The sequence below is a fragment of the Rhea americana genome, unplaced genomic scaffold (assembly GCF_003343005.1).
Source record: "Rhea americana isolate MKP2758 unplaced genomic scaffold, rheAme1 scaffold_90, whole genome shotgun sequence".
In the NCBI taxonomy this organism is placed as follows: domain Eukaryota; kingdom Metazoa; phylum Chordata; class Aves; order Rheiformes; family Rheidae; genus Rhea; species Rhea americana.
Genome location: NW_028187089.1, coordinates 3169390 through 3192027, shown reverse-complemented (window position 1 = coordinate 3192027; position 22638 = coordinate 3169390). Strand labels below are relative to the sequence as shown.

The 22638-nt window shown below is 53.8% G+C and overlaps 1 protein-coding gene across 1 annotated transcript in view; it reads right to left on the bottom strand.

The window, feature by feature from the left end:
- Window positions 1-20559, bottom strand: part of NHSL2 (NHS like 2) — a 49057-nt gene extending 28498 nt beyond the window's left edge. Inside the window, exon 1 of the mRNA XM_085324253.1 lies at window positions 20295-20559. Within this exon, the coding sequence (XP_085180379.1) occupies window positions 20295-20559 (265 nt within the window). The remainder of the gene's footprint in view (window positions 1-20294) is intronic.
- Between the last annotated feature and the right edge of the window lie 2079 nt (window positions 20560-22638).

Below are 22638 nucleotides of genomic sequence, written 5' to 3'. Positions count from 1 at the left end.
GCTGCATGGGGAACTCCCAGGATTAGAAGACAGGGGGGACCCCAGGGGTGGGGGCCTTGGCAGCCTCTGTAAGATGTCCAGATAGGTGATAGGTGGGGGATGCCTTGGACTAGGGGGTGTGGGGAATCCCCTTGTTGTGCTGAGCTCACTCTGGGTCAGGCAGGAATACCCAGCCCAGGAGCCAGGCAGGAGGGCCAGGCTGTGGTGTCCTCCCCCCAGCATTGCTTCCTCACTTGCCAGACATTGCTCTGGGGTCCTCCAGCAGCTTCCAGCCCTAGGGACAAGGCTCAGCTCCCATGCCTCTCTGGCCTGGGYTGGAGCTGCCTCGAGGCTGAGCACTCTGGCAGAGGTACCTTAATTGGTGTGTGTTGGGGGCCATGGGCTACACTGTGCTGAAGCATCACTTGGCAGCCAGTGCTGCACAGGCCAGGGCTCTTTGCCAGCCCAGAGAGGAGCTAGAGCTACATGCTTATGCAGCAGGAGCGAGGCAGTCTGGGTGAGTTTTCAGGGCTCATGCCCCATGGGGAAAGCCCATGGGAGAGCTGTGGCATTTTGTAAGAGCTAGGCCTGCTGGAGAAGGAGTCTCTGGCCAGCAGTGACAATTTCTCCAGCAGGAGAAAACAGATTTACARGGCACTGTGTCCCCAGCATCCCAAACATCACAGCAGAGCCCAGGGGACAGCATCTCCAAAAGGCCATCATCACGGACAGTGCTGGATCAGCYGAGGGCTGAGTGGCGGGAGGGTATCCCCAGTGACAGAGGGCTGCATGCCTGAATTAACTGTTACCCTCGGTCTCCTCTTCCTCAGCCAAAAACTCATCCCATCCTTCTAAGGAGGAAAAAACATTGCCAGGTAGGGTGAAGCATGCACAAACTGAAGGTACCCTGGCCTGCAGCAAGCAGGAGGCCAAGTGATCAGCACCCAACAGCACAAGGGACTTCTTGGTTGTTCTCCATGCTGGTCTGTCCCAAGCAGGGAGGTAGTGTGCATTGCTTACACACTGAAACTCGGCATCTGTGTGCTGACAGAAGGGACCAGAAAGCACTGGGAGGTTGTTATGGAAACAGCCACAAATTGGATCAGTACTTGGCACAAGGCATGGTTTCTCTGACTGATGTGGGAGCAGGTGGGTGTGACAGCTGTAGCTGTGCGTGGGCCCCAGCTGTGCGCACCCCCAGCTCCCCAGCGCTCTGTGCCTTGTGGGCTCGGCCTCACCGCACCAGGGCAGAGGGGCAGGAGGGCCTCCAGCATGCTGGGGACAGGGCAGCACCTGGCCTGCYGCCCTGCTCTCGCTCAAACTGATTTGCTGCTTGACAGAACCAACTAGCTACGAGCCAGGATAAAATACTGCCTGCATGTGCTGCTCCTGCAAGGCAATCTTGTGTGMAAATTTGTGAACATCACGTGATGGGACATTACAGAGTGGGAAACATGCAGTGGATGGGGGTGTGCCCAAGCTGGTGACAGGGAGCTACAGGTAGTGCAGATGYACTCCCACCTTGTTCTGACCTTCTCACAGTCTCCAGAAAAACAAGTGACCAAGACAAGCCTGGGACTACCTCTTGGTAGAAATGCTGACCAAGAAAATATTTTCTCCCATTCCCTCAAGCCCCCAAACAAGACGAGGCATGTGGTGTTGAACTAGGCTGCAGTATTGCTGTAGTAGTGTGCCTGCAAATAGCACTGCTGYAGCTTGCTGGGGTACAATTTGGCAATCTGGCAATCTCTCCCCACTTTATTCTGGGGAGCAAAGCAAGAAGTCACTCCTAGCTTGCACATCATCTCTTGGGGGTGAAGTCCTSGGCTCTGTGTCCTCCTCCCTGCTCCCTGACCTCCATGGGTACATGCTGCTCACCTGTGCTTCCCGCCCTGCATGTTGCCTGCTACCTGACCAAGCTCTCCAGGCTCTGCAAAGCGGATCGTCCCTGCATGGTCCCCCCCCCCCCCGAGCAGGGGCATGCAATGATGGGGCCCAAGAAAAGCACAAGGCCCAAATGGCCCTGCACTGTGCTGCTGATACACTCTAATGTTGTCTGTGTAGTGCTGTCAGCTGCAAGCACCAGCGCTCCCACTTTCCCTGCTGCCAGTGGGGGAGTGGGARAGAGCCCGCTCTGCATGGCTCCATCTGTCCCTGGGTGTGGGGGAACCTCTCAGCTCTCCATTTCCAAAGCAGGCCCCACAGCTGGCAGGGAAAGCCGCTTCTTTGAAGAAGCCATAAACACTCGCTAAGTGGACAAGCTGATTATTTTCTGGCCAAGAAACCACGTTAAAAAATAATAAATAGCAACTCAAATGAGCTCACTGGAGAACAATGGCTTGGGGCACAAGCCAAGAGCTGGGGAGAACAGGACCTGGGCCGCAACATTCGGCGCATGCTCCTGAAGGGGAATGGGCTGCACTGTGCAGACTTCCCGGCTTGCATGGCTGTGTGAGACCTGGGCATAGAGTCCGGGGAGCCTCCAAAGGGTCCTGCGCCTTCTGCACTCRTGCTGTGGGCTGAGTGGGACCCTACAACCAGCAGGGTTGCAGCTAAGATGGAAGGGTCCAGCAGAGCTCAGAAAGTCCCTAGTCTTCAGGGAAGCATGGTTGCACTCTGGTGCCCTGCAGACAAGCTCTGCATGGCTCTGCGGGCTGTGGCCCGTGCTGCTGGCAGCACACCACCTGCCCCTCTGAAGGCTGCGCTCTCTTGCTGGTCTTACTGCATGTCCAGAGCTGCCTCTGCACGGCTTGTCCAGCCCTGGCAGGGAATTCGCCTGCAGCTGCCGAAAGGCTCTGCTGAAACTGCCGTGCCACCTTGTGTCCCCTCTGGGTTCTGCATTCCCGGGATTCCTCCAGCACAGCACATATTTCCTCTCTTGGCATCCCAGGAGCTGCATGGGGCACTAACGCATCCTCCCTGGGGGAAGAAGCTGCCCGTGATGCCCTTCATAGTCCCTGTTTGCCCTGCTCATGGCTGGAGGAGCCCATGGTTCTGCTTGTCACTGATCTGGGCCCTACCAAGCATGCAATATCCCAAGCAACCTGCTGGAACTAGTCATCAAGGTTGTGAGTTGGAGGGGGGGGGGAAGAATGTCTTGCAAAAGCTATAGCTGCAAGGGGCTGCATCACTGTGCAGGGAGCTCATATGCCTGAGCCTGAGAGCTCGGCTTTGTGGTGCACAGCTGGCTTACATCTGTGACATGCTGGTCTGTTCTCCAGGCTCTGCTGAGCCACTGGCAGAGATTGCTGCTCTGGGATCCCACAGACTTCAGGAGAAGGAAAACACATGATCAGCTCAGCATCAGAGTCCTTTGGTGACCATGGTGCCACTAGACACAAGATGCAAGGCCTTAGCCATCAGGCCTCCACATACCACCCAGGGAATGCACATATCCCAACCCCGAACACCCTGGCAATCTGCACCCCACATGCGCAGCCACCCAAAGCCACATCCTACTTAGGAAAAGTGAACGCACCCTGAAAACCGCTGTGAGAGAGAACCACATACTACTGCCACATGCCATAAAATCATTGCTAGTTAGGCTGTGATGTATGAGCTCATCCTGGGAGATGTAATGCCTGTGCCACTATTTACCACGTCAAGGTGCAGGGCATGGATTCAGCAAGTTGCTGGGGGAAGGAAATGCTGCAACCAGTCCGCCTCATGTGGTCAGTGCCTGTGCCCTGGACTTGGTGAACAACAACCTCTGCAGCTCTACCTGTAGCCCCAAAGCCATGGCATTGTGGGGAGTCTACCCCAAGCAACTGTCATGCACCAGGGAAGAGGTGGGCAGCAGTGCAGGGGTATGCTAGGCACCTTCCCCTCCAGATGGGATCTCTACAGATGTTCCCTACCCCAGCTGGAGCTGGGCATAAATGCTGAAAGCTGCCCAAAGAGCAGAGAGTGCTGCATCTTCCCTGCTCAAGGTTGAGGCTGGTGGCTCAGCAGAGCTGCAAGGCTCTGCTCGCTATCTCCTGCCCTGTAATCTCTCATGTGGCCTCCTCTGAGTGGCAGGCAATGAGACACCCACCCAACCCCATCCCATTGTCCATGTAGCTCAGGAAGCGTGCGGATACGAGCCCTGGGATTGGAAGAGATTCAAGTAGGCGGCTCAGACAGCTCCTGGTCACAGGGAGGAGGTCCTAGGAGAGCCCCAGCCACCCGCTGCTGGAAACCTCCACCAGTGATGGCAGGGTGCCATGCTCCTCATGCACCCTGCCCTTGTCCTGCACAACTACCCACCCCCTTCCCAGAGCAGGACAGCAATCCTAGCAAAGCAGGGGAGGAGGATAAAACTTATACGTACCCAGCTCTTCCTTTTCCTCTCCCCACACGGAGCCTGGTATTAGGGGGCAAATGCTCCCCTGCACTCTGTTGGCTGCCCAGGGCCCCCATGGCACCCTTGGCAGCTTGCAGTGCCCTTGCACAGGGCGAGCTGGCTGCTCCCCATGGCCAGGAGTGGGGGAGTGGCCGCATCACGAACTCCGCTGCTCTGTGCTCTAACTCAATCCAGGTTTGCATGGAAATGATTCTCTCACCCCAGCCCAGGCCCTTCTTAAAGATATAGTTACATTTCTCCAATGTGGAAGCATGCCACAGCAGAACCATGGAGATGGAACGGGGGATGGAGCATCCTGCCAACCTGCCCCACAAGGCACTGTCAGGGTGCAGGTCCCCAGGGGCAGATGCTAATGGGGGACAGTTCACCAAGATGCAGTGAGGGGCCCAATCTGTGGGGCCCCTGGAGAGATGCTTGTTATGCTACCACCTGCGTGCAGAGGGCCTGGTTGCACGGTGCCAGCCCACATGCTGTTGGCTGAGTATAAGCAGAGTCAACCTCTCCTTTCGCAGTTCCTTTAATTAACTAGGATTAGGCAGCTGGATCAAGGGATTTGGTCAGAACYTCAGCCTGCCTGTTTGTAGGAAAGCATGGACCTGCAGCGCTCTCCATGCCTATACTGAGAGCACTGGGCTCAGACACACTCCTGGGAGGGGGCTTTGAGAGGAGGCTTGGAGGACACAGTTTCCAAAGCACGGATGCAGGGTTTGCCTCAGCACGTGCCTGCACCATGGTCATGCAGGTGGCCCAGCCTGATCCTCTGATCTGCCTCTCACTATGTCCYGAGAACTCCTGGGTCCACTCAGGAACTTCCCTTGACTGTGGCCCTTCCCCAGGGGCTGGAGATGGCAGAGTAATAAATAGTGCTGGCAAGGCCTATATCAAAAGCTTTCCAAACTCTTTGGGGATTTCTAAATTTTGGGGGTATCTCTGGACAGTAATGTGCCATACCCATATCAAGCTATCCAGGGAGAGCTGGAGAGCCACTCCTCTTCCTACCTGTGCTTCGCCTGTCCTGCTGGTAAGCAGAAACCATAATCTATCAGGGCAGTTTTCCACAGCACAAATCCATTCCCCCAAGCCCTTTGCCTGCACACACTCCACTTCTTTGAGCTGAGCTGTGCAGCWATCAAGCACCCATGTAAACAGGAAACAAGCAATTTCCATGCACTCAACTTGGGTATCCACTGCCTGTCCCCAAGGCTCTAACAAACCAGGCAAAGAAGGGCTGCAAAGTCCACAGTGCCAGGTGTCCATGCAGAGCCAGCAAGAGTCACGGTGGGAAAAGCATCGGTGCTGGCAGSCTGGGAGCAAAGTCAGATCACTCTGTTGGCAATCTTTTCAAGGTGCAGGCTGCCAATACAGGTATGTATTAGCTTTACTTCATGCTCGTGATTACCCTTCTGCAGCAAAAAATCCCTGTTAGTCTTTTCCTGCCACTTCAGATAATTTCTGACCATCTGCCAGCTCAGGCAAGGAACTCCTGGGCATACGGGTCAGTCACTTAAAGGCAGTGATCTGGGCACATCTGAAAGGCTGTGCACACATACAGGCAAAGTCTAGTACCCAAAATGTGCAGCAAGAGAGGATCCAAAACGCTGCACTGAGCTTGATGTGTCTGAGCTGATGTGCATGTACAGATTGAACATGCATATGTCGTGTATGTGACAGAAGATGCATAGGACCTGCTGTTTCCAGGCTGGACAGTGAAAGTAGATCAGGAAAAATTTACGGGACAAAACTGAGCTCCCTCCCCCTCCACCATGCATGCTTTCGTATGGTCAGATATTGTCTCTAACACAGGTCYTGGGGTGTTAGAGCTTGTCAAACAGCTCCTCAGATGAACATGCACTATTTTGGCTGCTCTGGAAAAGCCCAGAGACCCTCTCTGCACCCTAGCTTATTCAGATATCTATCAATTTTCAAGGCCTTCTGTGTTGTTCAGCTACTGCCCAAATCTGGCTTTCTTTCAGCTTCGGTGGAGCAAAATTCAAGCTTGGTGAGCTTCTCTCTTAGTGTAGGTTGTGATGTAATAAGTTGAAGCATCCCAGCCTCCCCGAATAGAGCAAGCTGTTGCATGGCAGCACTGATTTGCAAAAGAGGATGTTCTAGCTTCATGTTCTATCTTCCAAAAGTTCCTTTCTTTTATAAAAGCTGAGCCATAACTTTAATAAATGAACAGATGCTTATAACCATTGCTGCTCCCATCCACTAGCGTGCATGTAATCCCCTCTGTGCTCATTGCTCCATGCTGGGACAGGCTGAGTCTGGACAGCAAGCAGCTATCAACCTTGCACACCCTGCTTCCCCATTTTGCACTGTCTGTTGTCACCAAGAAAGGAGGCACCACAGTTATAAACCCTAACACCAACTTGCTTCCATTCCTCAGCCAAAGCTGCTGCGAACCTCATGCAGCCCCGTGCACCGGCAGCACACTTGCCATGTCTGGCACGGCTGGTGAGGGAAGGSACAGCATGCACAGAACTTGCAGATCAAGCTGGCAGTGTTTTGCCTTCTGCAGCTGGCAGTGGCCTGGGCTGGTCCTGCAACCCCTTCTAGCCCTCCCTTCCCCAGCCACCTCAAGACTAGCTGTGTCCCACTGGGCTTTTGGGAAAGGATGCCCTTTCAAAAGGCAGCCATCTAGGCCTCGCTCAGCTTTGGCCGGTCTTCCAGTATAGATAGGACCGAAGCTGGTCCCACACAAGCGTCCCCTTGCAGGTGGCCCTAACAGCCCACATGCAGCCTGATGGCTGGGACCACCCAAGAGGCTGCCAGCTCTCTGACCACRGATGTGGGCAGGGGGAAATGCCACTGGGCAATAGCCAGAGTAGGATCCTGGGCAGCCCCTCTGCATGCCCAAGGTGCTACACTTGCCAAGCAAGCTCAGCCTTGCACCATGGGTACAGATTGGTCAAGGCTTATCTGGGGAACAGACTCATAGATCTCAAACTCCACAAGAGAGATCTGCTTGCTCAGCTTGGCAGGAGAAGGGATGTGGCCTCGTGAGAGTCCTTCTGATAGAGCAAGGTGAGCCTGGACATGGGGTGAGATACTGGTGAGTCCTGGAGAGATTAACAGAGCCTCAGCAAAAATCCCACACTTTGYAGCCTGCCCTATGGATGGCAGCTGTCCCCTGGCCTGCAGAGCAGATGCRGCTGCCTGCATGGCCTGGTCACAGYGCTGAGCCTGGGGAAAGCCACACTCTGGCATGCTTCATGCAGCTCCAGGGTTCCCCCTTCCCCGTTGTGGCCTGTTGGGCTGGATACAGCCTGGAGCAAGACTCTATAGCCAAATGACCCCTTAGAGTTTCTCCTTCCCATCCCCTGCAGGCCCARTGCTTCACCCTTGTTGGAGCCAAGGGGGTTCCTTAATCCCCTTTGGATACTCCTCTKTCCAGGAGGCTCCACCTGCTCCCTACCTACAGCTCCAAGAACAGCAGTTAACAGCTGGTAACTGTCGGTGCCTGCTGTGAGCTACAGCAACCCATTTCCTACAGGATTTTGTGGCAAGGGCAGAGAATGAGACAGAYGCCAACCAGCTGAGGTGTACCCTGCCTCGACCTGTGCCTGCACGAGGGASAGCAGTCCCCCCAGAGAAACATGGTGTGTCATGTGCACGATATATGAGGTATGCCTTAAACAAACTGTTTTTGCCAATCCACAGAGCTGGGAAGTGGCAAGTCTTGTGTAGGCAGGACGGTGCTGYCTCTTTCATTAACTCCCCCATTCTGACTAAAGATTTTAGGGGCACATGTGCACAGAAAGGTCATCCCGCGGTTGTGGCAATTGAGGGGACAAGTTGACCACCAGGACCCTCTACACCCCTTCCCCCGAACCTTTTCAAGAATTTTCCGAACAACGCAGTATGCATGGTCAGCAAAACTCCTCCTGATGGGAGGACCTCGGAAAATGAGAAACTGTAAGAGGCACGAGACAAGGCAGGTAGCTGCCGGCTCACCATCCAGGAACCCTGAGTCAGCGACAACGTGGAACAAGATGTCACTGGAACTTAGGGTGGTGAATTCTCTCTTTCCTATCATCTCTTTTTCTCTTCCCTTCTTTTCACCTTTTCTCTTCTTCAACCTTCTCTAACTCACTGATAACGTATGGTAGAGAAAGTTCTGTTTTGCTTGTGTAGTATAACATAGGGTGTAAAATAGTTAGGATTGCACTCTCGACCGCTTAGTCATTCCTCTTGTGTAGTTAATAAACAGGTTTAATTGGATTTATCAGTTGCTTGGTGTTGACTTTACCTTTAATTGTCCGTGGGGTACCACGAAACCTAGCGCAATCAGTTTTGAGACCCGGGGTTAAAGATTCGGATTGCGACAAGGTGCTGGTGGCACCCAGCACCCATGGCATACCTGGCCCCAGGGCTTCCTCGCCTCTGCAACATGCACATGCATGCACACTCAGACACGTGTGTGCACATACAAGCATGCGAGCACATGTGTATGAATGGCATTTGCACTGAACTGGGGGTGATTCTTGCTACATTCACCGCTGTCCCCATCCTCCTGCCTGCCCATGGATACACCAAAGCAGGAGGCCTGCTCCTGCTGGAGCCGTGCTGCTTGGCACGGATGCCACAGGCATCTTGAGACACATGAAAGAGAGAACTGCTGCTACAAACTATTGTCTGATTAACTGGCGGAATTAGCTCAGACATCCCAGCGGCTTTGATCTATGTTCGATAGGTTAGATTACAGGGCTAACGATCCCACTCCTGACATCTTTGCAATGCCCACCACRACCAGCTTTCCCCAGCTGCTGGGCAGCTCTGCTAATGCTCCTGGTGCTGCAAACAGCTGTCAGCTATCACAACATGCCAGGCTGAGGTCCGCAGCAGATGCTGGGGTTCAAAGGTCCCGCAGGGGTAGGTACCCCCAAGTGTGCCAGCAGGTACTTACCCAGAGATGTGCATGCAGCACTGCCAGTTATGCTGGGGCCCGAACCGCCTGCCTGCTCCCCYGATAGAGGCATCTCTATCTCACTTGTCTTGGCTGAGCAGGATGCATGCGAGCCCAGTGGGTTGGTGGAGGCCAGCTTGCCTTCATCACCTGACGTGCTAATCTTCTGTGAAGTTATGCCCCTGGCGAGTGCTATCCTCGCTGCCAGGCACAGCCTGCTCAGGAGGAGGGACACGAAGACGGTTTGCACACGCGAGAAGAAGAGCCAATTCTCCCCGTGAACATACTCAGCCCATTCAGCACAGTGCCAGCTTTTGCTAAATTCAGGCTTTGTGCTGTCAGCTAACAGCTTCTGTGCACACGCCATGGCCAGGCAGGCTGCCTGGCTCTGTGCCAGTGGGTGCGTGGTGCTGGGTACGTCAAGTGGGCATGGTTGTGGGCACCAGTTACCCAGAGAGCAYGAATACCTGGGAGCTGAGWGTGCTTCACCTCTCCATGGGCCTTRCTTGGAGCTGGGTACGAATCCACATAGCAAAGGGAGCCCTGCGCCYRGGGGCAATCGGGCAGAGCTGTCACTGGGTGAAGATGATGGGGCAGTGAGCCACTGGAGGGGACGACAGCTGCACTGTCCTCTTGTGCTCCACATCCCTAGTGGCACCCCTTGCTCTTGCTGGGAGTGAGCTGGTGGGATCAAGAACAAGGGCATGCACTGAAGTTCATAGTTTGCAGACATTGCTCACATTTGTGCCATGCTGAATAGGGTCAGGCACARGCACAGCCCTCATATGTGGCTGCAATACTGAGGGAAATGCTCTGGAAAACGTTGTGGCATTAAAGCTACCAACATGTCTCAGTCTTCTTGGGGCTGAAAGGATGGGCAAATACTGGGGCAGGGCCCAGCCTCACCGGGGCATCATCTCTGGACAGGCAATGTTGTATGGATGACACTCAGGTGATTCCCATCCCAAGAGGGAAGCCATCAACCTCAGTGGCCTGGGAGATGCTTTGGCTGTTAGTTCCTTGCAGCCCAGCCCTGCTGGCCRCAAACCTACCAGTCAGGCAGCACAGAGCAAAAAAGCTCAGGTCTGGTAGGATGGCAAATGCCCTCTGGGAACTTGTATAAGATATGCACAGTGTGGGAAACACTTGGCACTTTTTTGGTAGGATATAGCCACTTTAAACCATCAATCTGTCATATACAGACACCTCTGATGCTGGAAAAGGCATCCTTCTCCACACCATCCATGAAGCCAGGACTCACCAGTATTTCCATTGTCTCACTCCCCAGAGTGTGGCGACAGTGTGCCTCAGTGCTGTTTGGGCCTAATATAAGTTGTATAGATGAAGGAGACCAGCCAGTGCCCAGCCCCAGCTGCTGAACCATGAGAGGGCACACGATGGGGCTGCTAGGTCAGGATTTTATAGCTTAGGGATGATGCTGCCCTACTGTCAGCAGCTTCATGTGCTCAGCAGTCTGTCTCTCTGCTCACAGTGTTGTCCACCCTTCCTCACTGGGCTGTAGAATGTGCCAGCCTCACTCTTTGTGCCCAGACTGGCCAGGGCTGGTGGGTATCAAACCCAGCGAGATAACTTGAAGTGTCCTGGGCCCTGCTATGAAGAGTCCCTCCCCATCCCTGGCCCAAGGGATGCAGCTCAGCTCCTGGGAAAAGCCTTTCACGTACTGCCCCAGTCAGGCCTAGAGGGTGCTGGTTGACCCCTTCTCTGCAAAAGCTTGGAGGGTACCTGCAGAGACAGGGTTACTGGGAGGCCAGGTGTTCTCTGCATGTGAACCCCGGAAGCCTAGGAATCTGCAAGTGGCGAAGTGAGAGAGCTGGCAGTACCCCAAACACCCCATCTCCCCATCCTTCCCATGCCCACAGCATTACCTCTGGCACGGTGCATGGATCCCGCTGGCGGGTCCACAGTGCTGCTCAGGAGGCAGAGGTAGGCACTTGGCTCCAAGCTGCAACTCTGTTCACTTGCTGCTTGCAGCACAGCTAAGCCAGCTCAAATCTGCTTGTGAAGAGGAGATGAGGGGGTGGCAAGACAGGAGGGCTGGGGGTGGTGGAGGGGGAGGATATTGTTGCTGGAGTCCCTTGCGGATGCATGCTGTGTTTCCTTAGTGCTGTTCAGAGCAAACTGCAAGCACCCAGGGGAGGAGCAGCATGGGGAAGTGGGTGAGGGGGGTGCATGAACCACAGTCCCTGGCATCCAACTGGGATACTGGGGAGGCTAGCACCTGAGATGGGAGGAATAGGGTGGCATCTTCTGCCCTTGGCCCTGGAGCTGTTGGGGAAGGGATAGAGCAGCATCAACAGGGCTAATAGAGACAGCAGGGAGCCCAGAGAGGGGCTGGGGTGAATGGCACTGGAGGAGCTGGGACAAGAGGGGCTGTGGGTTAGGACTGCTGGTTGCTGGCATGATGCTATCTCTGGGGATGGGACACCTTGCTGGCAACTGGTGTGAGCATCCCTGTCCTGTGCTCCCACCTACACCTGTGCCCTGGCAAGCCTGCTGATGGTCCAGGGCTCAGCAAGTGGCTTGGATGGAGCTGGAAATGTGTAGGTCACAGGGCCTGCAGGTGCTGGAGCTCTTCCAGCCAGGCTCCCTTTTTGCTTTGCCAGCTGCAACTGTGGTGCCTAAGCTCAGRTGCCATGGCAACTCAGTGCTGCCAGTACTCCTGAAATGGCTGCTCACTAGCAGCTGGGGCCAGAGGCTGGGCCTGGGCTGGGACATTGAGAGCAGGACTTTGGGACACCCTGGAGAGCACAGGTTATAGAGCATTTCTGGCCCCATGCTCAAGATGGCTGAAGAGATCACCTCAGGGCTGCATGTGTCCCCCTTGATTGGCATGGTGTCATGCTGCTCACCTTGCTCAATCCACCTGACCATGATGCACACCTAAGGAACAACCCCTTGAGCCATCACCTTGAAGCATCCCTTAGACCAGAGTGATGGGACCCTGCAGCTCTGGCTTAGCTCTGTACACTCTACTGTGAAATTGCAGCCCTGCTCCTTAGCAGTGAGAGCCTGGCTTTGCTGGGCAGGACGTGACATGCTCCTGGGCCAGCACAGGGTGATGATCTAACACCTGAGCCCTCCTGCCATCATCCTCCATGCTCTACAAGTCCATTCAGCCTCCAGCACAGCACTAATTTATCTCCTGGGGATGGACCTGGGACCAAGGAAAGGTGAGGCAGGAAAGGAAGGGCTTCAAGTACTGGAGCCTGCCCTGTCCTTCCTCACTGAAGGTCAGCTAGTAAATAGCACACTTGTTAATAAATACTGCAGTGTTTGGCCACATAGAGGTGAGCTGTGCTGTGACATGTTTTCTGGCCTCATTTCTCCAGCCTGGTGTATCTTGCAGCTTAGATGTCCCATTCCTCAGGCTCCCCATGGGGAGATGCCTCCCAGAGCACCACCCTGTGCCACTTTGCCATGGGAGCAGGACCAACTACTGGTCCCCTCTCCTCTCTGCTGGCCTTGCTGGAATGAYACAAGGGGGAAGACCTGCCTTTCCAGCCAACGGAGGATGAAAATTGGCCCTGGACTGAGGCAGTGCAGTGTCAGGATGAGACACACTTTCCATTATAACATTGACTCTTGGTTGAAACCAAATAGTTTTGGTGGTGGCTTTCTCCAAATGCATCAGTTTTGTACCCCTTGGGCTCATATTCCCCCAACAACACAGCTCTGAACTTTATTAAGCTGACAATGTAGAGTGAATTTGCAAGGGAGAAGTTGCCTTATAGGGTAAAGTCTAGTCCTGCAAACTAGAAAGGCCCCAACCTGTGACTCTACCCAAAAACCAATGGTTTCTGGGAGAAGTTGCTGCCTGAGCCTCGGTGGCAATATCTCCCAGCCAAGCACACATGGAAATAGAAACAACTTCTTGTGAAACAGCAAGGCAAGGCCTACAACAGGTAATGAGCTGTTCTCCTGACTCCAGGGGTGGAGCCTCCAACCAGGGACCTGTCCCAGGGTTTTGCCACCTTTCTGAGGAAAGAGCTTGTCCTAATGCCCAATCCAACACCCATGGCAGAGCTTGGTCTAGCACCTGGCACCACTTAGAAGCTACTGAGAGTATTGTCTCAAAGCAGGACAGAGGCCTACAGCCTGGCACAGAGGATTACTTACTCTCCAAAACACAAACTCGATCAACTATCTGCACTTCAAAAAGCAACTGTCTAAGGGAAAAAGTGTGAAGCTGTTCTGCATCCAGGATGCCCCTTTTGGCATCATCAAAAGTCAAGCCAAAAAACTGAACTCGCTGCAAAGACAACCTGAAAAAACTACTTGAACAGGAGCAGTCCTGGGTGCACCCTCAAACCCTTTAATTCTCTAAGTGCTAAGATGGTCTTCAGACTTAGAAAATGTGCTGCAAAAGTGAGCTCCGACTCCTATTACCACATGAAGATGATTGTGTACTTCAAACTGCTTAAGATGATGCAAGCTTATTTGGAGACATGTTTTTGAAGCTAATCCACACGTCTGTGCAATATAAGCACTGCCATTTTCACAGCCAATTTGAAGCTGTAAGTGGTTCCCAAGAGAAACCATTTTACTATAGCAATATTGGTACCAAATGAGGCCTCTCTTCTAATCTCACACTGTGGGTCACTGTCCCAGGCAGGAGGAAACACAAATGTCAGGGATGTGCAAGACTTTTAGGAGACAGTGGCAGGCACCTTCACCTGTGCCACTCTGCACCCTTTGATGGGTAACGGGGGCTGCAAGGACTGTGCTGCACCTGAGAACATGCTGCATAGGAGGACTGCAGCTCCACAGCACAGCCCCCAGGGAAGGACTGTCAGCCAGATCAGTTCTCTGGTTTTCAGAGTGGCTCTCAATTAAAAGTATGTAAACACTTTCTATAGGAAATAGGAGCATTTGGGTCCATCTGAAGAGGAATTCCAGCCATTGCAAAATTCCAGCGGGGAGAGAGAAAGATCTCGGAACATGAACTGGAGAAAACAGCCTGAAGACTCCAACTTCAAGGGTATGCAGAGCATTTTCTGCCCGAAACCTAGAGCAGCAGAGCCAGAAATCATATGGACTGTGTATCCATGGGAAAGACTAGCACTGCTCTGTCCCATGGAAGACTGGAGCACAGGAGAATGGATTCCTTCCACCCTGCTGAAATCACAGAGTTTTACAAAGCCCTATTGAAGCTTGTCATTCCTTGCAGTAACTTCAGCATAATCATGGAAGTTGCTGTAATGTGGCTATGGTGTCTCCTCTTAAACATCTCATTGCCTACAGTGTGCCTTCCTGGAAAACAGATATTAGCCCACCACTGAAGACAGCTACCAGCTGGAGCCAGTCTGGATGTGGGAAGCACGTTATTCATTTATCTGCTTTTTCTCTGAGCCACTGCCCTCAGACGGTTCCTGTTAAGAAGGAGGGTGTGGTTCCCTGCTCCAACTCCTCTGGCAGCAAAACCCATTCATCCCAGCCTTGATTAACTCCCCTCCTTCCATTTGTGCCAATGCAACATCTGGGGGAGTTGTGCTCTCCCCATCTATGTTGAAATCATCGCTAGTTTGAAAAAAAAAATGCAGAAGAAATCTTGGCACTTTCAGGAGGTTTGGAAAGTATTGGGGAGCTCCTTTCTCCATGAAGGGGGGGCTGTAGTGGACTGCGGTGGGGCTGAATTGCACCACACTTCCAGAGTGGGGACCTCTAAAAACAGCTTTGGCATCTCAGTGATAATAAGGCAAAATCTCTGCCCCTACTCTCTGAACGTGTATTAGCAGGCCCTATTCAAGCGCTCTCAATAAACTGCTCTGATGGTCAATGAGAAACAGAGCAGCTCTTGCTGCCCTATAACAAGACCATCTTTTCAGCAACTGCTTGCAGCTGCAGCAGGTCCAGGTTGGCCCAGGATTTATTRTGCACTATTACTATGCATTATTATTATGCATTATTATTTATGCAATGCACTCTCTACACGTGCGAACAGCAAGTGATGTCTGTGATGCAGATGGGAACTGAACCCAGATCTTCACTGGTTGCTGGCAAACCCTTCTCACCCATGAGGATTAGAATGTCTTCTTCCCAGGCCCTGTCTATCTGCATCATAAGAGTGCTGAGGGGTTCCTGTTATCACTCTGCCTTGACGGCGCTGACCCCACAGAGAGGAGCCCAGGGTCTGCAGAAAGGCTGTGGGCCAGAGAGAGTGGGGCTGAGCTAACCAGCTCCCAACTCTGCAGTGTGAAGCCTCAGGCCTTTGGTAGGGCCCAGGGGTGGGAGGAGGTTCCTGTGGGTGCACCTCTGCGGCTATGTGAGCCCAGCTGCAGCTGCAGCCCCTATCTCCAGTAGCTGCTCTGCCTCCAGGCAGAGCTCTGGACAGCCTGTCCTGGGCAGTGCTGGACAGATCAGTCCCTTGGTGGAAGACAAAGCAAGTGCAGGTGGCTGGATGAAGCTCATCCCCAAAGCACCGGGCTAATGGGTGCTGCTAATCCCCTGTGACCCCAGGCTGGTATGACACACTGGCCCCTGCCTAGGAGAAGATGCTGTGAAAGTGCAAATCGCTAGAGCTCCTCAGCAAGGCTTTATGTATACATATATATATGTATATGTATATATAAAACTAAAGAGAAACTGGCAACAAGATCTGGGGGGAAGTGTCTGTGAGAGCCCCTACCTACCCAGCGAGGGGAAAGCTGGGCAGAGGGAGCTGTGGGCCCATCAGCCCCAGGCTCATGGGGAGCTCTGCTGAGCCCAGATAGCTGCTCTGCAGTTCTCAATGGTTTGTTTCAGGACCCAGGCTGGGAGGTCAGAGGACGGTGAACATTACATATTTTGGCAAGAGCAGTAAACAGCTCCTCCTGCCAGCACGGCCCAGAGTTTCTTCCAGAGGACCTTCCCCACAGCTCTTCAGGGACAATGGTTTAAATAGCTCTTGGCTGCTGGCCCCATCCTGTTCTTTGCTGGGATTTTTTTCTAGGATGACTGGGTACTGACGGGAGAGGACTGAGTTGGGCACTCTGGTTTGTGCCACCTAGCTGGCACCCATGGTACAGTGTCTCTGCTCCTGAGCAGGACTGTGGCTGTTCCGGGATCAGTGTGGGAGGATGGCAAGGCACAACACCCTGGGGCTCTCATGGGCTGCAAAACAGCTTCCTCCTTCAGGGCTAAGGGCTGCCAGGGCTGGGGTGGGCAGCTGTGGTCCTGCACCTGTGAAGAGTGCGTGCCCTGAGCAGCGATGACTCTTGCAACTCACTCCCACGGCTGCCTTTGCTTCCACCATGCTGATGGAGATAACATCCTGGAGCTGCTGAGACACTGCCCATGCGCAGGATGCTCTGAGCTCCTTGGGGAAAGGTGCATGCATCCTCTCCACTTCGGTGCAACTGCCAGTAAGAGTGAAGGAATTCAACAGCCTTTGGCTGCCGTTTCACAGTGGAAACAACTACGCTGCCTCTTCAGCCTTTCTTTCAGATTAAAAGTTCCCTTGGCCTTTTGCAGTACGATTCCTTCATCTGGCAGCATTGTAGCTATACCATCATCTCCATTTCCTAATCAGGAAGACAAGACAGTTCCTGCCGGCTCAGAGCCTCTGCGCTCCCTGGGTGGAAGAAAGGTATAGACACATCCGGGTGTGCAACAGTAACCCAAGCAATGTGTAATGTCCCTTGCAGGCCACAGGTGATGCAGTTAGTATAAGATCTCTTTAATCTGCCTAGGAAGAAATGAAGCCAGAAAAAGGATGTGGACAAAATTTGGGAGGTAAAGGCCAAGGAGCCGAAGTGACGCAGAGCATGTCCTCGGGAAGGGCAAACCAGATAAAACTGAGTGCAGAACCAACCACATGTGGAAAGAGGGAGCTGTGCTGATAAACTGTTGCCCAGCTGATGGAGCACCCTGCCTTTTCCCACACATACATGGTGGTTGTGGTTTCCTTGCTGGAGTTTGGCAATGTCTAGAGCACTCCCACTTGCTGCAAAACCCCAAAGAAGGCTCTAATTACCACCATACAGTGTCAGCTAAGAGCCAGAGGATGTGACTAAAGCAGCCTGGTGGTGGTGGAGGGGGGGAGATTTCAGCAAGCAGGTGCTGCAGACCAAGCTGCTCTGGATCAACTTTGTTCCCCACACTGCTGAGGACAGACTGCGCCCACTCGGTCCTGGTGTAGCAGAGGGCTAACTTATCTTAGCGAGGCATGGCTGTGATATGGCATCCAGATCCCGCTGGCTCTATGTGCTCCCGCGGAAAGGACGTGTCCCCATGCGGGCATGCTGGGCAGGGCACAATGAGCTATTCCCCTGCTCCCTTTGAGGCGTGCACAGGACAGCACAGGATCTCCTCCAAAACCTCTCCAAGTAAACTTCCTTTCAAACACTGCACACGGGATGAGTGGGTGCATGTGAGTGCTAAATATTCAAAGCTATGAACTCAGCCCTCTGTCTCTCAGGCTCATGAGGATCTGGGAGTGGGTTACTCAAGGATATGTTTAGTCCAAGATGATTTTCTCCTGTGTACCTCAGGGACAAGACATCTATTTACTGTGCTTTGAGAGGAGAAGCGTGATTTTTCCCTTTGGATTCTCTTCAAGAAAGGAAAAAGAGCAAAAAAAGCAAGCAGCGTATTCTTAAGCATTTGCTCCTCACTCAAGGGACTCAAATATGGTGCCACAAGTCAGTGCAAAACATTCAAGTGCAGCCTTGGGTTGTCTCCTAATCTCCCTGCAATGACAGGACGCTGTGGGCTTGTAGGGAGAGTTCCCATACTCTAGACATGTGAACTGATTCCCCAGAGACAGACTAATGCTGGAGCTTTTTAAAAAAAAAACAAATAGCAAGAGAAACAGCCATTGGAATTTTGTTCTTCCCTTAAATAAAGACTTCAGTAAAACCCAGACACTCCTGCACTCTGCCAGGCTGCAGAAACCAGCAGTGTCAGATGGATAAGGAACAGGCAGGAGTGTGAACTAGTTGTGCTTCTCTTTCAGAGTGTGGAGAAATGCAAAAAATAAACTTTGTCTCTGCACCGTCGGAGCAGGGAGCAGAAGGGGAAGCATGCCAGGTGCTGTGCACTGCTTGTTTCTTGTAGCCTGAGCAGTTTTCTTAGGAAAAGAGCAAAGCTTTTTTTACTACCATGCATCTCCAACCCCCATCTGGACTGCCAGCTCAGAGAGCCATGCACATCGGCATACATGCATATTCACACAGCTCTAATGAGGAGCTGCAGCATGGGAAGAGTATTTGCCCCTTCTGTTACATATGCCACTTAAAATTAGACTGTGATGTTGGTCCAAAAGAAATTCCAAGCACAAGGCTTCCTGACAGACATCTAAAAACACCACCCATGGGCTACGAAACCAACCTGCCCAGAGCAGCAGCTCTGTCCCCTCTATCACTATCCTGCCACGACTGAGCAGCGTCTTGCAGCCCGAGTGGTTAGTAGCACCGTCATTGCTGAACCCCATGTAGTCCCACCCAGAGAGTCTTGGAGCAACCACAGTGACAGTGTCTGGCTCAGTGGTGCCAAGCTCCCAGTGCATGTTCCCAACCTGTTGGCCAGACACACGTGGATGGTGAGAAACCATCTGGTCACCACCACAGTCGAATCCTCCTCCAAGAGACACGCGTCCAGCATGTATGGTGACGGTGACATCACTGCAGGTTTTGGGAAACCATCTGCAGTGGGACTGCCCACTGCACAGGTCAGTTCAGCCAGCAATAATACTTCCTTCTCACCTCAATTCTCTAGCAGACAAGTCTCCCTTTAAGCCATGGGATAGGAGGAGTCTTTTCCTTCCCCTGATAAGCTGTTATTTACTATACCAGTATTTGCAACAGGAGTGCATCTTCCAGGCCAAGGCTGAGAACTCAGTTTGCTCCCTGTATCCGGAAATATGCTGCGAGAGTCTGGCAGTCATCTCCCAAGGCTCTGTGCAGGCGGAGCAACAAACAGCATGCACAAAGGGGTTTGCAGAAAGCACAAGAAGAACAAATCTTGCCAAGGACCCAAGAAATGCACAATGCTTCCGGCGAAAATGTGCCTGAATGACACTCAACCCCCCCCCCAAGTATTTTAAAATAACTTTTATAAACAAATCTAAAGTGAGCTTATTTAAGCTCCTTCWAAACAGGCTGCCCACTGCTGACCCAGGACAGAAGCCAATGCCAAAACAAAATGCTTGAAATGGGAAATGAAAGCGGTTAAAGCAAAAACAAATCTTGCTCCTTGCCAGAAGATCAAATGAACAGACAGGACACCTAAGTTATAGTTTGTCATTTTTCCCAGTCACACAAAAACCAAAGTGGATGATGCTCTGTATCGATCTGTAGCTAAAGCCTGAGTGATACCACAGTGAGGGGACGACAACCTCGACTTGCCGCCCCACAAAGTGAGGTGAAGCTTTCAAGGCTGTGACAGTGGCGTGGCCTCGAGGATTAGCTCTCTCAGCCCAGCCTCTGTGCTTTCCCAGAGAGCATGGAACGAAGCAGCCCTAGCTAGCAGGGGACGCAGCATGAAGTGCTTGCTTGGCTATCAGCCTGGAAAATGCCCACTGTTCTGAGAAAAAATAAAGGAAAGGCAGAGCAAAAGGCTGCTGCTGAGCTGTCCTAATCTCACCCCAAGTGCAACAGGCTGATGCACTTCCCGGTCCTGGCTTCACTACTGTGACAAAAAGGGCTGTGCAGTGGCTCTGCCACTTTTCAGCCTCCTCTTTCCCCCTTTCAGTGAGACATCAAGACCAAGGAGCTGGCATGGTTTAGACACCCTGGAGAGGGGATGTGGGGACAGAGACAACCATGTTGGGGGGGACAGCAGGCAGAGATATTCCCGCCTTGCGGGGAGGAGCAGGGATCCCGTCCCTCGGAGCTGCTCAGCTGGGGCGGCCGTCGGGAGGTGGCTCCGCAGCCCCTGGCCAGGCTGCCCCTCCGCAGTGAGCGAGGTGCAGTCTGCAGCGCAGCCCGGACGGGATCCATCCCCTTGGGCTGTGCAACCCCTGAGAGGCTGAGGGGGAAAGGGACCGCGGGGACCCCGGCCCCGGGGTCGGCGGTGCCCGGCGACGCTCCGGAGTGGGGGGGTGTGCCCGGCCGGGGGGCGCCTTACCTGGGGCGGCGTGCGCCCCGCGCAGCGGGCGGCCCCGCAGCAGCGCCTGCAGGCGGGCGGTGCGGCGGTGCAGCCGCCCGGCGCGGCGGCTGAGGGCCGCGACGTCGCCCTCGATGTCTCCGAGCAAGGCGAGCGAGTGGCCGCAGAGGTCGGCGAGCTGGTGGAGCAGAGTGAGCGCCGCCAGGCTGCAGACGTCCCGCAGCTCGGCTAGCGGCACCGCCGCCCGCCCCCGCCGCGCCACCACGCTCCGCTTGTAGAAGGGCATCGCCCGCCGCCCCGGCCGGCCCCGCGGCTGCCAGGGCTCTGGGCCGGCCGCGGCTGCGAGGGCTCGGGGCCGGCCGGTGGGAGGAGGAGGAGGAGGAGGAAGAGGAGGGACGGGCGGCCCCGCCTGGGGATGCTCTCGGCGGCGGTGCCCGCGGGCGCACGGTCGGCCCCAGCGGCGCGTCCCGGCGGGGCTGTGCGTCCCGGGGCCGGCGCTGCTCGGAGCTGGGTGCACGGGTGTCCCTCGGGACCGGCTCCGCAGGGGGCGGGGAGCGAGCAACCCCCCCCCCGCCCCTCCCGGTGCAGGATCGGCAGGGCACGGGCACTCTCCCCGGTGCCGGCTCTGGAGGACACGAGCATGCCCCCGATCCCAGGGCTGTATCTCCTCAATCCCGGTGCAGACTCTGGAGCGCTCGAGCATTTCCCCGATCCTGGTGCTGACTCTCCACTCCCGGTGCTGTCTCAGGAGGGCAGGAACATCCTCTGGTGCTGCCTCTCCCACCACACTGGTGCTAGTCCTGGGTCCTCTCAGCAGCAGACCTTCAGGSACAGCAGCAGGGAAGGTTGTGCCCCATCACTACAGCGCCTGGTGAAACCTCCCCCCCAGGTCCTGAGGCCAGCTGGCAGGGCTGGGCTCTGCTAGACAGCCAGCTTGAACAGTGAGTGGGGCTCTACCCTGCTCTGTTGCCGTTCCCATTTCTCTGCTGCTGTTCAGTTTTATGATAATCGTAACGCAGTGGACAGGGTAGCCTGCAGCATGGGCACCAGTAACGATAACGACTTGGCACAAAAGGGCTGAGCAGCCTCKGTTATGGGACCTGCTGCAGCAGTTGGGCTATGATCTGGGTTTTTATTGATGGCTCTTGCAGGTGTTTGCTGCCTTTCTCCAGTGCTGGCTCCAGGGGCTGACCTGGCAGCACACTCTGTGCTGCCAATGCAGAGGGAAGACAACTGTTCCTCCCACGGCATGTCTAACAGGGTGGCTGCAGACCTTCCCATGAGTTGCTGGCTCAGTCTCTATGTGATTTTGGTGTGGGGACTTTGACAGGACTTGTGGCCTGCTAGGCTCAAAAAGGAGGGCAGAAGCCCAAAGGATGGAACAAGTAAAGCACATTAAACTTACATTCTTCTGGCATTCCTCTCCCATGAGTGTTCTTGGCCCTCAGCAGCTGCAGTCCTCTGCCTGTCCCCCCCTCCCCCCTTAGCACACACTAAAGCAAACATTTATGCTGGACCAGTAGCAAAAATTCCCCTGTTTGAAACTACTCATGTCCTGCCATCCCTTGGGAGTGGCATTGTGATGSTGGAGAGATGTTCTGGCTGTTGATCTCCAAACTCACTGTGGACCTTGTGGACTGGATGCTCCCCAGCCCCAAGGTAACAGAGCCTCTGGGCACTCCAATATGGACAAGGGTTTGGCAGGATTTGAGTCTGGGCAAAGAAATATGTTGAGTAGAGCATAGAAGTTGTGTTCTCCCCAAGGGGAGGATGGGCATGTAGAATTAGATTTCATCGTGGCCTCCAAAGTCTTCCCTCAAGTCACTGGATATTAAAGCCTCTTTTTACTGCCACACTGCCAAGTTTGTATCTCATCCTGGGACCACACTGTTGAATGGCCCATTGCCACAATGCTACATGTCTCTGGCTGTCTCCAGTCCAAGGACTGAACCCTGCAAGGGTCTGGGTGCAAGGCATTAAGAAGGAAGACTGTGGCAGCAGCCAAGGCAATGAATTAGGCTTTCCAGTCTTTTGGCTGGTCTTTTGCTTCCCATTGAGTGCAGATTCTCTGGATCCTGGGTAAGAGCTGCAGTGAGGGCAGCAATATCCCTGCTAGCACTTAGGAAAAYCTTTTGTTCTTCCTCAAACAGGCTARATTTAACATGTTTTTATTTGACCTYGTTTTCATGTCAATATTTTYCCCCCTTCTTTAAGAACAAAGTGCACTGACAGTATATTCTTGTGACTTCATGGATGTCCCTGGGCCTCTCCTATYTGCCCATAAGCTGTGTTGGAGGGGTCTTGCAGGAAGCGTGGAGAAGTCACTTTCTAGAAACACTTGTGTGAAACTCTTATGTTTGCAAAA